This window comes from Apodemus sylvaticus, chromosome 11 (genome assembly GCF_947179515.1).
Source record: "Apodemus sylvaticus chromosome 11, mApoSyl1.1, whole genome shotgun sequence".
In the NCBI taxonomy this organism is placed as follows: domain Eukaryota; kingdom Metazoa; phylum Chordata; class Mammalia; order Rodentia; family Muridae; genus Apodemus; species Apodemus sylvaticus.
The window spans coordinates 5,825,755-5,843,684 of NC_067482.1; the positions used below are offsets into that span (position 1 = coordinate 5,825,755).

The following is a 17,930-nucleotide window of genomic DNA, read 5'->3' on the forward strand; positions in this document are numbered from 1 at the left end:
GCAGTTTGTCTGCATCGAATTATTTAAACTCAGAACAATTGCCTGAGATGGACTCCATGATCATTCCCATATCTGTAGCCTCATTTTATAAATAACAAAGCAGATGCTGAGAGAGGTTATAACTCGCTCCTGGGTATACAGTTAGGGTGTGGGGAAGCCAAGAAGAAAATCCAAGCTGCCTGGTCTTAAATTCCATACATTAACATTGCTCTAAACTATCTTTAAAATGGGAACATAGTAAAACCTCCAAAGATTTGTCAGACTCAACTGACATGATGCATAAAAAGCTGTTGGTGTGGGGTCCAACACACACAAATGTGCAATAAACACAGGCACAGCTGTTGAGATGGTTACACACATACATACAGAAGCAGAGCCAGACCTACTGCTGCTCCTTTAAACTCAGCACCCAGGAGGCAGAGGCAGAGGCAGAGGCAGACAGATCTCTGTGAGTTCCAGATTAGCCAGGGCCATATAATGAGACCCTGCCTTGATAAATAAACACCAGAGTGCAAAGTCAGAGATAAGCACGTCTGCAGTCCATTCCCCAGGAAGACCTCTTCTTGCACAGCACGGTACCATCCTGGGCTTGCAGAGGACGCCTGGGCTGGGGAAGAGCAGGCTGTGAATCACAGCTTCTCTAAATCTAAAGGGCAGCAACTTCCATTTCCAGAGCTGCTTATGAGTAGGACAGTTCAAGCAGCCAGAACGGTTCTCTGTTAACATTGAGGCTGCGGTCGTGAGGACGGTTTCCGATCGAGCAATATAAAAAACGCATCCGCTGCAATGATCCTTCTGTCCCTTAACCCTGGCTTTGCAGTCGCCCTGGGAATAAACAATAATGTGAAGCCTTTTTTTTTCAATGTCTCAGAATCACAACCCCAAGGGATCCCGATCATACGATCTCTTGGAGTTGTTTAGGGAAAAAAAATGCGTGAAGAGCCAAACGCTTACACTCTGGCCAAGTTAGGAGCCTATGAGAAGCAGCGGCTAGGGGAGGGCTGTTCACTGCATGCATGCTGCAGAATTAGCTCTCTCCCTCTGGGTCTGCTCTGCCTGCAAAGCACAGCGGCACAGAGGGAGCACGAGATCCAGGAGTCTGCAGCAGAAACCATGACAGCCTGAAAAACCCCGGGGTGCCAACCTCCAAATTCTCATCTGTCACTTCAGACCCCAACTGGGCTGACAAAGAAGCAGAATTTCAACTCCAATAAACTTGAATGTGCTTCTAGGCAAAGAAGCCAAGCTAACGAGGAGGGGCTGGAAGAGCTCCTCTTGGGCATTTGTCAAAGTTTTACCTCCTGGCTGCGTGCAAAGAGAGGATTCAACTTCAGCTTCAAGCTACTAAGGCTCTGGGTCCAGCCACCTCTCAGCAGGTAAATGTTAAATTTGTTTATATTACCCAACTGCATGTGTTAAACTGACTTCCCTGATCTGAAAAGACTGCTTGATGATTCTGCTTAAATAATTCAAAGCCATGTGTTTATTTTTAAAATCCCATTTTGAGTGATTTATATGAGGGGGAAAAATAGATTTTACTTTGTATGGTCATGTCTCTTTTCCTCCTTTAAAATTAAATGTCAAGTACTAATAAACCATAGTTTTAGTAATGACCAAACCAGAACTGATTTCAAAATCAAAAAATGTGCGTTTGCCATGTTTAAATTACCTAGCTTTATCTGTCATCATCATGGACCTGATTGCAGTGTAGAAGTAGAATGCTTTCTTTTTTTTTTAGATAGGAAATCTCTCTAACAGTATATTCTTCTTCAGTTATTTTCAAATTAACCTTTCCCTAACAGTTTTAACAGATTTCTCTCGCCTCCTGCCTTACCATTTGTTAGGAGGTATGGAATATGATCAATTCCTGATTACATCTTCTCTAGAAAAGCAAAATGCAAAAGGAGACTTAGGGCCTAACAACTGTGCCTTCTCTGAGGAGATTCTCCCACCTGGCTCTCCCCAAACACAACATTTACTGCAAGCCTTGCTTGCTCGTTCCTTCAGGAACAAGATCACCCTGCAGGAGAAAGCTATAACCTTGCTTTCAGCTGCCATCAATACAGCTGAAAAGGTCCCGAGAAGTCCTGCAGTAGAGTGTCATCTGCAGTGCCTTTTGTCCGCAAAGAGGTCAAATGTGCTGCCTTGACATTGCAGACTCCTCTGGGACAGCTCGAGCCACATGAATAGAAATGTCCCCACAGAGAAAAAAATCCTCTCCTTTCTCTCAGATCCCAGTATCTTGTTTTCAGTTTAAAGCTCACTCAGCTAAATCTTTGTTTCTGACTGGTTTCCTTTGTTTTTCTTAAAGACCAAATGCCCCTTCTTAGGAAAGATTTAAATTTTGTATCATCTAGTGAAGTCCAGCCAGGCAGAGCAGTCTGTTTCCTCTGCTTGTCAATCACTGGACAGGACTTCCCACATCTGGGGAAAGAATGTGTGTGTTATTTGAAGATCATGTCCCCACCCCCACTTTTTTTAAGGAGTTTTTGTACAGCCATTGAGCAGTTAGAATACTGGGGTGTTTTTCCTGCCCTTCAGTGTATTCCCAGCAGGCTATCATGATGCAGGCCCAAGGTAAAACAATCAATAGTGGTGACAGATGAAGTGCATGGGGGAGCATCTGGAGAATTCCAGAATGTCCCTTCCATTCTCTCTTGACTCTGTGTTCTTTCCCAGCTGACTTGCAGCCAGACATGGACTTGGCTGCTTTGGTTAAGTTTAGCATAACATCCAAAACATGTTGGATAACATAAACAACTTGTCAAAAAGCTTGAGGTGTGTTGGGCTTTCTTATCATTCTGGAACAACCTTTAGCGGGTGAAAAAAAAAGCCATAAGTCCAGGAGAAGTTCTCACGGGTTTCCCAGGATGCCTTCTGCACAGGCTCCAGTGGTGCTGGTACCACTACCTAGCCACAGCCTGTCTGTCTGTCGTGCACATCAAAGGATGTACAGAACTCTGGAAGAAAGGGACTGCTCCCAAGACAGCCAATGCAATTAACAAGATAAAGATAGAATGGGCTTTGGTTCATAATGATGATCATATAGCTCTGGCTTATATTAGACTACATGGATGTGGTTTATATGCACATTGTCACAAGAAATAGCTCAGGGACTCTGGACAAATGACTTTGCCTTTTTGTGCCTAAGAACCCTTTGTCATAATCATAAATCAGAATCATAAAAGCAATAGATACTGCAGAGATTGAATGGGTGAATAAACTGGAAAAGGATGTATGCCTCATATATATTAATGATAGAAAGCATGAAAGTATTGGTCTGACTTTATTTCACTACTTAAGCTCTGGAAGGGCGTGGACTCTAGGTTTTCCCTGTACTTACACACTCTGCTCTAACAGTCTTCAGAAAGGAGTCTCCAAGACAGCATGGAGTGTGGCAGACATGGCTGCCAAGTCTGATACACCTGAGTACCAACCCCAATCCCTCCCCCAAGCTGTGTGAGTCACATCATACCTCCAGGGCTCAGTTAACCATCTCCTAGGCAAATGATACCCACGGGTGAGGTTGTTATAAGGATCAGATGAGGTATTTATTAAACACAAGGAAGTATGGCCCCCACCAGAACACTAGACTCACCAAAAGATTTACCAGATACCATTGGAAATCCCATACCCTAAGTTATCTATTATGAATTTGGAATGAGGCTTCTAGTGGCAAAATTAGGAAGAAAGAAGGAAATATTATTTAAGCTATCTTTTCTTTATCCAAAGAAACATGAAAGAAACCTCAGCGCAGGGTGTTTGTTAAGTCTCCTTGCTTTGTCACTTAGCAGCTTCTGCAATGGCTAAGTCTAACGGAAGGGCATGTTCTCAGTGCCAGCCCTTCCAGAGGCCCGGAAGAGCCGTGCCAGTCTGCAGTCAGCCCTGACTGAGGGGTCCCCTTGGACCAGAAGAAAAGGCCCCAACACTTTCCTTTCAGATCTTTCTTGAAGGCAAGAATAGAGGTTTTGACTTGCTCTGGGGGTGTCCTCTCTGTTGACAGGCAAACAAAAAGGCTTTTTTGGTGGTGGTTGTTGTGTTTTTTGTAAACCTCTCCCCTATGTTCCTAGCATTGAGATGTCAGCTGCTTTTCCTGGCTGTGTGAAGTAGGAGCTGCCTGTTGTCATAGTGATGAAAGGGTATAGAGGGAGTCCCAAGTCATGGCCAGCTCTGTGAAACAGCCTTCGCTGGCCTTAAAATGCTCTGTAGAGATGAGGTATCCAGTCCTGCCTTGTTTCTTTCCAATTATGCAACCAACTTCTGTGCATCGGTAGCTAAATGTTTCCTTCAAGGACTCAGTGACTAGGAGGTAATGAGCAAAGAGGAAAGCAGAAGCCATCTCCCATGGATGCGAGGGCAAGCAGCCTGCAAGGGGACGGAGAACCGGCGGGCGCCATACTTGGCTTGCTTGCTGACATGCACAGCCGATGATATTACTCAGCATCCAACCCGTGTTTCAAAAGCCTCAGTTTACCCTGTGGTTGAAGAGGGTGACAAAACGAAACCTGCTAAGCGCCCGCCAGCCCGGCACTCCATGCTCCTCATGAGCTCAGCCCCGGCAGGGATGGCCCTTCTGAACTTGGAGTCTCCCAGAGAGTAGAAGCTGCCTCAGAAGAATCATCGCTTAATTGTGGACCTGAGAATTTGTAGAGAAGAAAGAAAGGGAATAGTTATCAGTTTAGGAGTTCATTGGGTTGTTTATTTATTTTACATTTAAAGAGGAGAAAAAGTCTTTTCTTGTCCTAATCCTTAGACGAAGGTGTAAGGCATTTTGTCTTTCCTGAAGTGTTAATTTTCACAACATCTGTTTCTCAGGTTTTAGGTCAGAAAATTGCTTAAATGCTATTTTTATCTGATGCCCCAAAGCAATGGTGTGTTTCCCTTATCCAGAAACGCCGCAGAGGCAGCAAGGGATGGAACCAGAGCAGGGCAGGGCTCCTGGGGCAGAGCGTAGGGAAATGGTCATTAATCAAACCTTCCCAGGAATGGAAACTGCAAATGCAAGCGTAGGTGACCTTGGGACAAAGCCACCTTCATTTTTCTAGCGGTTTTGGCCCAACTAAATGTACAAATGAGCAGGGCAAGGTAATGCATCCGTAAGATGTCTAACTCATTTCGTGGAGATTTTAAACATCTTTCATCTTAATCATTTGCTATATTTTATTATCTCACACTTCCTGAATTCTGTGGAAAGTCTGCGGGGTCTTTGCTTACATCCGAGCCTGTGTGGACTGGATCCACCCAGTAGCTGATGGACAGTGAGCGCCTTAATCCTGCAGATTGTGATTTACCTTTGAAAACAGGCTGACTCTGTTGAGTAGCCCCAGGCACGGGTTCTCATCGAATTTTAATCACTTCCCAGCTTGCTTCTTCCTGTGCTAGCAAAGGCTTCTATGTAAAACCACCTAAGTCTGTGACTGAGGCTCTAAAACTGTGTCATTTCAACACCCACAGTGATGAAGTCACTCCTTAAGCATCGTGCTTTAAATCTTTTATTCATATTTAAACATTATATTTTAATGTTTTATTTCTTTTCTCTCGCATTTTGTCAAGGTTGTGGGAATGAACTCAGGCAAAGCTTGAGGACACTGCAGATTGGTTTCCCGAACAGTACTTTGTTGCTCAAAATGAAGTCATTCAGACCATGTACGTTAGTGAGAAAGACTGCAGGGGCATATAAATGAATCCGTTTATACAGCGTGGGGTTTGAGTGTAAAAATTAAAAAAAGCACCCTGTATCTGAACACACATTGTATATAACGGTATGTTGAGACCATGCCTTGGTAAAGCATGTTTGTTCCAAGAGAGTTCAATGGAGCATAACCTCTACTCAAGTTAAAAGTGGCCTCTCCCTGCTCCTCCCTCCCGTCCTCTCCTCCTCCCCCACTGAAGGCTACACAGAGGTTAATTGTGTGTGGCAGGGTAGCTGGGAGTAATGAATGTGAACATCTTGTGCACAGACCTTAGAACAGGAAGAACCACAGCCTACGTGACAAATTGATGAAGAGCCAATCAAATCACCCAAGAAAGAGCAGAGAATGAGATGCAGGTCTTCAACTTCCCACAAAGCGTCACTTTAGCACTAAGTATGGGGACTCTGCCTGATTTAGGTTGCAGGTGCAGTTAAAACGTGCCTATGGATTTCTGGTTAGATTCAAAGCCTTGACGGCCATGAGCCTTATCTACCCCAAATGAAAATCCACATGATAGGAGATACAATTGGGAAAGACAGAGGTTTCTGTGGTCTGGTAAAGTCTGAGAATGTCGCTCACTCCCAGAACAGGCACACCTTGATGTCAGACGATGACTCAGCAGAAAACTCAAAATAGAAGAGCTTTGTCTGATCCTTCAGATGATTTTAATGCCGGGCTGTAGACCTCTCCCTGGAGACTCCTTAATACTTTAAAAGCCCCAACTCGCCAGTGTTAGCTCTAGATCAGGTAGCAGCATGCATTCGGTAGCTGGGATAAGGATTTGCTCTGGGATAGCGAAGACTCTGATTGTCCTGAAGATGAGGGGAGCGCTCTGGGTCTGACCATGAAGGGCCTAAATAGCCATTTGTTTACTACCTAGCCAGAAAGGAAATTTTCCATAGCTGCAGTAACTACTAAAAATAGCGGCCTACAGGCTTCCTCTGATACAAACAACCTCAGTAAAGGATACCTGGCCTTATTTGGAAGTGCAGATGTACGTGCTCCAGGAAATAAAATGTTAATAAGAAGGAGACTGGGGGGAAGCAGAAGATACACAAGGCAAGGGTCTCCCTGGTAAATCTTTCTCAGGTGCCCAATTTGAAACAAAGATGAACAGATCACATGACTGGCTGTCTTCGAGACCAGATCCTGAAGCCAGTCTCCACCGTCAGGAAGGAAAGGGGCTCAAGGCAAAATGAGGCCTTTTCAAGGCAAAACTGTCGGCACCCAGGTTTCCACGTAGCCAGATGAGACCTGAAGAAAAGAGGAATCTTTCAGAGGTGCGACAGACTGCAGGGGCACCCTGGTTTTTAAAGCATGGGAGAGGAAGGAGAGTTGTAGTGGCCAAAGGAAGGCCTGAGGGCTCTGCTAAGCAGGCTTGAGTGCTGACGTAGTCTAGAACTTAAATAAAATTTAACTTACTTTAAATCTATATATGTTCTAAATTAACATGGTTTAATTAATCTTCTAAAAAAAACTACACAAACTAGAAAGAAATCAATTAAAAAAAAAAGTCTACTCTGCCATATTGTTGCTACAAATGTCTCCAAAATGTTACAGAGACTGAAATGGAAACAATTACAACCACAAAAGAACACACAGTGAATTGACTATTTAATCTGGATGGTGAGTGATGGTCTAGTGTGTGCCAAACTTTAGACACCTCGCCCTCTAGGAGACAGACACTTCTAGACAGAGTTAGAGATGAATCCAGGGCTTCCAGTAAGGGGAATGTACCCTGCCGGCTTCCTGTCCTCAGTCTGGGAGACTCTCCCCTTGTTCTCATAGGCCAAAGTGAGACCTGCTCCCCAGAGGCACTGGCTGTCACAGGGCCCCTCGCTGCCTTGCAGACCCATGTCTCCAGGCTTGTCTGGACTATTTCCATCTGAAGAGCCCGGCATTCCAGCGCCGTGGCTTGCTTTCCATGGAGCTCGGAGGAGCTGCTAAGAAATCTAATTACTATTTCCTTTCATGGTGAAATATAATTACAGCCTCTCCCACATTGAAAAGCAATCCTCTTAACACAAGAAGCGAAACAGAAGGTCTGTGTGCTCTTCCCTGTTATAACAGCATAACTGTGCACAGGTGACTATGTAGAGAGGTTGTCAGGACCTTGGCTAGGAATAATCGTCATGACCTGTTGCTATCCCTTTGCCCCCGAAAAGAAAAAAGAAATATTTATATGTGATATCAGGAATTTGAGGGAATTTTCTGAAGATCGATTAGCTACAACAAAATACATTTTGAGGTAGCATCTAGTCCCTTCACACAACTTTTTTTTTAATTAAACAAGATGACTTTTCCAGAGCTAAAGAGATGCTCAGCCGCTAAGAGCGCTCGCTGCCCTTCCAGGGACCCTGAGTTCAGGTCCTAACACCCCGACTGCTAGCAGCTCACAACAACTGTAGCTCCACCTCCTGGGGATTCAACACTCTCTCTAGCCTCATCCTGCACACACAGACACACAGACATACACATAAATCAAGATAATTAAATTTGAGTATTTTTAAAAGATGGATTTCTCCCCATTGAACCTAGAAGGCAAAGTTAAGTAAGTCAATAGATAGGATAAGTTATGTAGGCCAGTATTCCCCATAATTTGTTTCTAGCTAGCACGCTATGTGCTGCCGCCATTACAGTACCTCTTCACTGGTGGGTAGTGCAGGACAGTGGTGTGGTCTGGAGAATGGTCTCCCTGACTTCTTCAAGCCCAACTAAAGTAAGTGGAGACAAATTTATTTATAGAAATACACATTTTATAAATATTTGAGATAAATGTTTATAAATTGGCTAAAATAATGAAATTGTACATTCCATCCAAATCTCTGTCACACACTACAACCCAACCACTGGAACAGGTCTCCAGATTTGTAACTTACAAAGAAAAGAATAAGCAAATTTCTGGTTTGCCTACAAACATCCATCCCACTACTGGACTGTAAACAAAAACAAATGGAATGCAGGTTGAGAAGTGTTTGCCTTTTTATAATAGCATAAACTTTACCCTAAGTGAAGTACCCTAACAGAATGATTTGAGTTAATAAATGTGCAACACACACACACAGACACACATACACACACACACACACACACACACACACACGTATGCGTGTGCAACATAGCTCTAAAGTCAAAGCAGAGTCTCTTTCTTTTTATTAGATATTTTCTTTATTTACATTTCAAATGTTAACCCCTTTCTGGTTTCCCCTCCGATAACACCCTATCCCATCCCCCCATCTCCCCTTGCTCACCAACCCACCCGCTCCTGCTTCCCTGTCCTGGTAATCTCCTATACTGGGGCATCGAGCCTTCTCAGGGACAAGGGCCTCTCCTCCCTTTGATGTCCGTCAAGGCCAGCCTCTGCTACATATGCAGCTGCAGCCATGGGTCCCTCCAGGTGTACTCTGTGGTTGATAGTTTAGTCCCTGTTTGCTCCGGGGGTACTGGTGGGTCAAATTAGAGTTTCTGTATCGATCCAACTTGAGCTGCCAGCTACTGACATTCTCTGACAGGAATTCCCTGGGAGTCACCTCATGTTCAAGAGCTGAAAGAAAAAACATCACAAGAATTTACCTTCTTCATGGCAGTGGGTGCCTGTAACATACAGCCATGCTATGCTGTCACGCTGGAGCCATTTGTGATTCTGAAGCAAGCCATTCCCCCAACCTTTTATTGGCTACCAAACAATGTTGAGCTAACTCTCTCTAATGAATGCAGCATTGGTTTGCATTCAGAAGAAACAAACCTACCCCAGCTCTAGAGCACAGGCATCACGACATCTGAAGACCTTACACTGGAGTGCCATTTAATCTCTATGCAAAAACTTCCAATAATTCCCTAAAACACGGGGAGAATAAAACACTAGAAACTTTTTTAAAGCAAGGAAAACCTTTAGTTTTGACCTCAGTTGTTGTGTTTTATAAAAAGATAGAGAGAAGGAATATGGTTGGTGGATGTGTAGTCAGGTGTGGGGGAAGGGGGGCCTCTGCAGACCCATGCTGAGGCATCCCTTCCCTGAGGGGAAGTTATTTATTCAGATAGTTGAAAGGGTAGGAGAGAGAGAGAGAGAGAAGAGAGAGAGAGAGAGAGAGAGAGAGAGAGAGAGAGAGAGAGAGAGGAGACAGAGAGAGACAGAGAGACAGAGAGAGCAGAGAGAGACAGAGAGACAGAGACAGAGAGACAGAGACAGACACGCAGAGACACAGAGACACAAAGACAGAGAGAGCAGAGACAGAGACAGACAGAGAGAGAGAGCAGAGACAGACAGAGAGACAGAGACAGACACGCAGAGACACAGAGACAGACACGCAGAGACACAGAGACAGAGAGACAGAGAAGAGTGGAGGCCATGGAGAGAGGGTGGGGAGGGGAATGAGGAGAAAAGGGAACAGGAGGAGAAGACCGAGACAGGGAGAGCAGGAAGGCAGGAGAGTGAGGAGGGGCGAGCAGTCCCTCTTATCCTGAGTCAGGCACACCTGACTATTGCCAGGTAACTGTGCTACCTAGACAAAACGCTAACATCAGTGCCACCAATCACCTTTATTCAGTAGTTTTCTAAACAGATGTCTCTCTGTGACCTGCAATTAGTGAGAAGCTGCTGATTTTTCTCCAAGTGTTGTATTATTCCCCCCGCCCCTTGTTTTTCTGAGCAAGAATGTACATATTACCCATGACCTGACATCTAGACATTGTTGGTTTTGCTGTTGATGTTCCCACAAGACACACAGGAAGCCAGTGTGTGCTTCCATTGTATTTGGCTCTTTGTTATTGTGTTTTTCTCAACCCCTCTGTGTTTGAAGACTGACTGTAGTCAATCAGTTGGCTCACATTGGAGATAACGTCTAATTTACCTCACTGCTTCCAGTATCGCAAGAGCAAAAACGGCAAGGGCTCCAGGAACCCATAGTCTAGTTGGTGAAGGTGGTGGGCCCATTATTTTGTGTGTACTATGAAGCCAGAATTGTCATTTAAAAAAAAAAGATTTCCATGTCCACTATTAATTAACCAAAATATAATTATATTTACATTCAGCTATTTGGATTGCTTTTGATTGGATAAAATTGTGCGTGTCTTAGGACTAAGCGTAGTGTGAAAGGGACCTGGCATAAACGTAAACAGAACAAAACACAAAAATGAGTGAACTACACAGCATCTAAAGGGCCCAGGACATGACATCCTCTGGAACATGAGATCAGAGGATACGCAAACCCACCACTCCTGCATTTGTTTAATCAAAGGCTGTTATCAATTCAAAACACAGAGAGGAAATAATGGTTCCAGGCAAGAAACTCAAATTTGAGAACTCGAGAATATAATTATGAATTATTTACCAAAGTGTGGGCAGTGTGTGCAGAAGGGTGAGGCTTCTAGGAACAGGGTGGTAAAAACTAAGTTTGTAAATAAAAGATTGAAAGTTCTCTGAACCCAGATAAAAATGCTGCAAGAAAGTCGTGAGGGGGGGCTATGGCCTTCAAGACTGAGCACAGTCACTCGCAGGGAGCTATAAACAGCAACCCTAGGAGCACAGGCACCTGAAGAGGACTGCAAACTGCAGACCCTAGCCTGATTTGCCTTTAACTCTAACTTTCATGGTTCCCTGTTGGCTGAACCCACAGGGAACTGGATAAGGAAACCTGTTGATCTTAATCCCATGGGCCCCACACAGATGAAGATGGGGGGGTAGGAGAGCGTGGGATCTCTTCCCAGAATGGAGGGAAACCATGAACAGTCACAACTGGCTGTGAACCTGGTGAGAACACGCTGTGCTTTTGCCTTGCTGAGGGGGGATTCTTCCTAAGGCAGAAGTAAAACCTCTACCCTTTCCCCAAGAATTCCTCTAAGTAGCTCCAGCTGGAAAGCTCATTAGAGCTAGTCGTATTCACAACTGTGAGTGGTGAGCTGTGCTGCATCCCCAGGTAAGCAGCTGCTTTACCTTTAGTCTTCCTAAAGGTGTTGGCCCTGACCAGGCAACAGGAGACACTCCCACCTTGTGCTAAGTCCTGGAGGGACTGAGTGCTCGGAGTGCTTTCATTCCAGGTTCTCACACAAGAGCCAAGACCTCCTCAAAGCACACCAGTATTCCCCAAAGGCGCCTGGGACCATGAGAATCGGGCTACTTGGAACTGTGTCTAGGTATTATTTGCTGTTTTCCTTCATCCTGAAAGAGAACTCCCCCAGTGAATAATTCTTGGTCCATTCACACAGCTGAAAGCACTTGAAATGCCTTTTAACTAGAACTGGACAACTGACTTCTTTAATGAAAGGGACAATTTCCACTGAGGCCAACAGCTTTATTTCATACTCATGGAGTTAAACTACTAAGAGAAACTCAAAGAAAAGCAGTCAGAGGAGAAAGACAGAACTGGGTATTTGAGGGGGGGAAGCTAGAGGGGAGGGAGGCAAAGAGATCTAAAGGTAGAAACAGGATATCTGACCACAGCAGGAGCCCGGCAGAAATGCCAAGCTTTTAGCAACATGAGCACATCACTGTATTATTAAGTCCCACAGTATCATTCTTGGTGTCAAGTGCAAGGGGCCTCCAGAGGCGCCACGCTGAGTTGTACAGAATACGTGAAGCCAGGGGTTTGTGTATTGTATAGAGCCTTCTTTGTTAAAATAAAGGAATCACAATCAGGCTCTGAACTCCCTGTGACTCACATGCAAACTCTGAAACTCTCATGCAAACTCATGAGAGGACTCTGAAACTTGAGCTACTTGGTTTTTCAATACAACTGTCACTCAAGCATCTAGTTAGATAGATGATAGATAAGATGATAGATGGATTGATATAGATAGATAAGTTGATAGATGATTGATAGAGACACAGATGATGGGTAGATAGATAGATAGATATATAGATACATAGATAGATAGATAGATAGATAGACAGACAGACATAATTGATAGATAGATAGTCGACAGAGACATAGATAGATACAGAGATACAGAGATACAGAGATACAGACAGAGATAGAGATAGATGATAGATAATAGATAGATAGATAGATGATAGATAGAAAATGATTGATAGAGACATAGATACATAGATGATAGATAGTTGATAGATAGATAGATAGATAGATAGATGATTTGGGGTATTTATATCTAAAAGAATATGCAAAAATACTGTTGAGCAGTAAATAATGCAAACTTGAAGACGCCCTGCATGCACAGAGAAGGGGAGCAGGGCAAATGCTACAACTGAATAGACAAAGCGTAAATACGACCAAAATGACTTCCCTAATTACATTATGAGGTGGAGCAAGACAGAGGTATGCTAAAGGCCAATTCCTGAGGGGACAAACACCAAGAACTGCCTCGGTGGGTCCGTGCCTCTCGGAGGGCAGGGGTGAGAAACAGGTAGATCAGGTGGTGTGATGAAGGAGGCGCTCTGAGAGGGATGTCACAGAGGCTCGCCAGGGTGTTCCTTGCGGTCTTACCCTGAAAAGCCTGTGGGATCCTCCAAACATAATTAAAGTAATCCCTCAATAACACGGCCCAGAAGAAAGGGGCCGTGCTCATGTCTTCTGAGTGAGAGAAGGGAGCCGTGAGGATATGTATGATTTCCCTGACCAGAAGGGGCAAAGTGAAGTGTTCCAGAGGTTCTCCTTGGTGGGCAGCGCTGAGGAATGGAGTTGAGGTCACAGGTGGAGTATCCTGGCGGCACACAGGGAGAGCACTGACTTGCAGTATTAGCTACTATTTAGACTGTGAAAGGGCTGGAGAGATGGCTCAGCAGTTAAGAGCACTGGCTCTTTTTCCAGAGGTCCTGAGTTCAATTCCCAGCAACCACGTGGTGGCTCTCAACCATCTATAATGGGATCTGATGCCCTCTTAGGATGTGTCTGAAGAGAGCAATGGTATATTCATTCATATACATTAAATAAATAAAATAAATAAATAAATAAATAAGTCTTTAAAAACAACTGTGGAGAGAAGGTACTTTTTCAATAAAATTATATTTTAGGAAGCACTAAGAGACTCAACTTGTATTTCAGTCATCTGCTGCAGAATACCACAGTGACCCCAACCAGTACCCCTTTTGACATCTCTAGATTTTATGGATCAGGGATCTGGTCTGATCAAGAGTGTCACTCACACATCAGCAAGCTTGACCAAGGACACGTGAGAAAACCTGAGAGCATCAGGACTGGCAAACAGTGTCTTCAGTGGCTTACCGCTCTCTGTCAAGTAGCTCAGAGCTCCCGACACAGATGCCGCAAGAGAGAAAGATTAAAATTCTGTGACCTGGATGCAGAAGTTTGGAACACGGCTGCTACTGTGATCACTTCATCAAGCAAGTCACGGAGGACGGCCCAGATTGGAGGACAAAAACAAAACTGCATTCGATAAGAGCAGCAAAGACTTCACCACCTCCACGCCATAATGTTCCATAGAGAAATGTGAGACGTGGTCTCCAGACAGCTAAACAGCAGCTCTTGGGATACGGCTGATACCCGTGCAGCTTTGATTCCTAGTAGGATGTCTCTGTCTGCTGCCAAATGCTACATCTGGATGTGGCACATATTGAATAGCCAATGGCAGAATTCTAGACATCCCAGATTCTCAATGCTGGGTTTCCCTAGAAAAGCCTTACCCAGAGCATGAGTCTAGCTGGCACCTTTTAGCTTTTCAGCTTAAGTCCTCCGTCTGGGAAGAGGGATCATGTTCTGTGTTTCAAGACACAGATAGTTTCTCACTTCTTGTCATAGCTGTGGGGGAATCCCACATGGCTAGATGTTCCCATTTGAGTCTCATGGGAAAGACTACTTCTTTCCCTGTTTTGTAGATGAAGAAATTACTTGACCAAGGTCACAGGGCTGTTGGAAGGCAGTTCCAGTCCGCAGTTCAGACTCTACCTCCCTACCCACCGCTCTTTCTGACATACTGCTTTGAGCAAGCTGATAGACCTGGAGAAGAACTTCCATCATCTTACCCCAATGGCACAAAATTGAGTCGTCGAGTATAATTCCACATGTGCAAAATCTTGTCCCTCTCTGCATCTTTCTTCTAGAGTTTCATCTGGGTCTTTTTGAAAACAAAGTCTGCATTTATAGAGACAGCACACCAAGTCTGAATGTCTCAAAATAAAGGATCGTTACAGTTATCCCAGAATAAATGGCATTCATCATACTGAGCAAGGACATCGTGGGTTTTCATCTTCAGAGCACTCTGCAAGCATCAGCAGATTAAGCCTTCTGAGTCTTCAGGCTGACAGTTGTTTTCAAAGCATCTCGAATTTCCTAGCATGGTCATCTGATTCCTTATACAAATCAGCACATTCAAATCAGAACCTACAGACCATGAAATTGTTCCCCTCAATGTGAGATAAACACCGTGCCCTTGGGGAGTCAGCATGCCCCGTGATTTATCTTAAGGGTAAGGAACACACAAGAACCATCTATTTTTTTAAATATTAGACACGCAAGTATTTTCCAGTGGCTTACTGGTAGTGTGTCATCTTTAACGGTTTTTGCATCATATTAAACATTACGTTTTGAAATAAAGAAAAAGGATACTGCCTTTTTTAAATGATTCTTTATAGTTAGCACTCACTGAGAGAATCAAGGACTTTTGAACTATCATCAGTCATAGATACATCTGTGTTCCCTCTAAATTCAGTATTTACTCTAAATTTGTCTTATTTTTGTTCTTGATCCCATAAATAAAACTGTGTTATTTAAATTTCTATTATCTGAGAATTTTACGTGTGAGTATTATATTTACATCATTTCAACACCTTTTTCTTCCTTTTGGGTGTCCCCTACCCCTGGGAAAATAGTCAAAATATATTTCAGAGAAAAGATCGTCTGGAGGTTATGAAATGTATAAGGATGCCATTGGTTTTCTGATAAAATGTGGGTTAAAAGGGTGGTCCTCATCTGGTCCAGGGCTCCGGCCTCTGGGCGAGGCGGTGGCAGGAAGTTTGACTGCTCGAACCCCATACCACCACCAGGTTCTAGCCTGGGGCCAAAGGAAAGGGTTGGGAGGAGAGCTCCCACTGGTTCTCAAGGGGAGGAGAGGGTCTTTGGCTTGCTCAAGTGGGCTGCTTGTCTCTATAGAAGCCTTCTCTGGAAGCACTGAGAGGCCCTCCTGAGGGAGGTTAGACGAGGCTCTATTGCTCCAGCATGGTGGATCCCGATGAGAAGAGGCAGCCCGTGGTTTTAAAGCACTTTTTGTTTTGGTGAAGAGTTGTAATGAGTGAAACCTTACCCCACTTTCTCAGGGCAGGCCTGAGGTTAAATGCCTTTTGCAGGGAGGAGTGTCTGGGAAGGAGAGCTTAATTGGCTATGTCCTTCAGGCCTTTCGGGCCTTTAGGTACCTCATTAAAATGGAGGCTGTCTTGAGGCTACCAGGTGTGTAGTCACCTTTACCTGTGGTGGGGCTTGGGGCATTGTCCTACATGACTGATGGCCACAGAATTAAGGAGAGCTGAGGCCTCCTGTCAGGAGCCTTGGATCTAGGAGTGTGGCAGCAAACGCCTTCCGTCCCTTGCAGTTATCTGCCGGGTCTCCGGGGGTTTAAACCTAGCTCAACCAGAAAACAGGCTGCCTTTCACGGTCCCACAATAAAACACTCCAGTTGGAGCTGAGCTGGAGGTCTCCATTTTCACATTATACACAGAAACACGAAGGCACAGTCTTTATGTGGAAAAAAAAATGAAGTAAGAACTAAAATAAATCTGCCCATTCATATGCATGAGCCTTCTAGAACGCAGTCATCTCTGGAGTGGACAGTGTCCAACTAGCCCTCGTGAAATTATCTAGGAATCTTGCTGAAGGAATCCTCCACGGTCACTGATGCTGTCTTCCTGGTTTGCAGATCCAGCCAGCATGAAGACTGTGCTTCTCCTTCTGTACGCCTTGGGAGCCGCTGCTGCAGTCCCGGTAAACGTCCTTTCCTCTGTGGTACATCTCCTTCTCCCTCTTCTGTCTGTCTGCCTTTGGGAGCATTGTCCTTGAGATGCTAAAGCAGGAGGCTCCATCTCAAGTTCCAAGCAAGCCTAAAAAGACCCAGTCCCAAACAAAGACACACACACACACACACACACTCTCACACACACCCACACACACACACTCACACACACACACTCACATACACGCACACATACACACACACACACTCACACACACACACTCACACACACACACTCACACACTCACACATACACTCACACACACACATACTCACACACACACTCACACACACACTCACACTCACACACACACTCACACACACTCACACACACACTCACACACACACACACTCACATACACACTCTCATACACACACTCACACACACACTCACACACATACACACTCACACACACACACTCACACACACTCACACACACACACTCACACACACACATACACTCACACACACTCACACACACACACACACACACACATGGCTTTGGATTCTTTTTCATCCCAGTTGCATTCTTTATTGCCCAAGAGGTAAATTTATAAGAAAAAAACAATTAAAAATATTATTCTAAACAATAAGGTAAGATAAACATGTAGCAGAAAATGCTGACTATTATCTTATTAGACAGAGTGCACCCCAAGCAAAGAGCCAGGGAGAAATTAACTTACAGATCTGCGGGAAAATAGAGAATTGAACATGTGTTCCATAACCATCCTCCTCCAGTATTTCCTCCAAGATCAAGTGCATGCTGTCTCACTTCTCAGACTGAGACTCTCTCCTGATAATCTTTAACAATGAAAACAGGAATCAGTGTGGTGGGACTATACCAGTGCTGTGGTGGTAATCATAGGATGGCTGCTACCTCATCTCTGGGCTCTCCAAGAAAGGGTGCACCAAGTAGGTATGACTAGAGGTGTTGGGACCAAAAAGAGAAATAAGTAAAGACTATGTTCTGTGGGCGGTGTGGGGGAAGGGGTGTCTCAGCGGGCCCATGCTGAGGCGTCCCTTCCCCCTGAGGAACCACACACACAATGGTATAGCATAAAATATAGTTTATTCAGGGCATGGGGCGGGGAAGTTTATTCAGGGCATGGGGCGGGGAGTTAAGGGGGCAGTAGAGGCAGAGAAAGGCAGAGAGAAGGAGAGAGTAGAGAAGTAGGGGCCGGCCATGACCCCGGGGAGAGAAGGGGGAGGGGAAAGGGGAAGGGAAGAGCCCAAGAGGGAGGGAGGGAGGGAGAGAAAGAGAGAGGCTAACAGAGTGAAAGAACAAGAGAGCAAGAGAGAGGGGAGAGCCCAAGCAGACCCTT

The 17,930-nt window shown here is 44.7% G+C and overlaps 1 protein-coding gene across 1 annotated transcript in view; it reads left to right on the forward strand.

The window, feature by feature from the left end:
• The first annotated feature begins 977 nt into the window (after positions 1 to 977).
• Sparcl1 (SPARC like 1) overlaps positions 978 to 17,930 on the forward strand; it is a 33,188-nt gene continuing 16,235 nt past the window's right edge. Inside the window, exons 1-2 of the mRNA XM_052198913.1 lie at positions 978 to 1,376; positions 16,515 to 16,579. Coding sequence (XP_052054873.1) covers positions 16,526 to 16,579 — 54 coding nt within the window. The 5' untranslated portion in view covers positions 978 to 1,376; positions 16,515 to 16,525. The remainder of the gene's footprint in view (positions 1,377 to 16,514; positions 16,580 to 17,930) is intronic.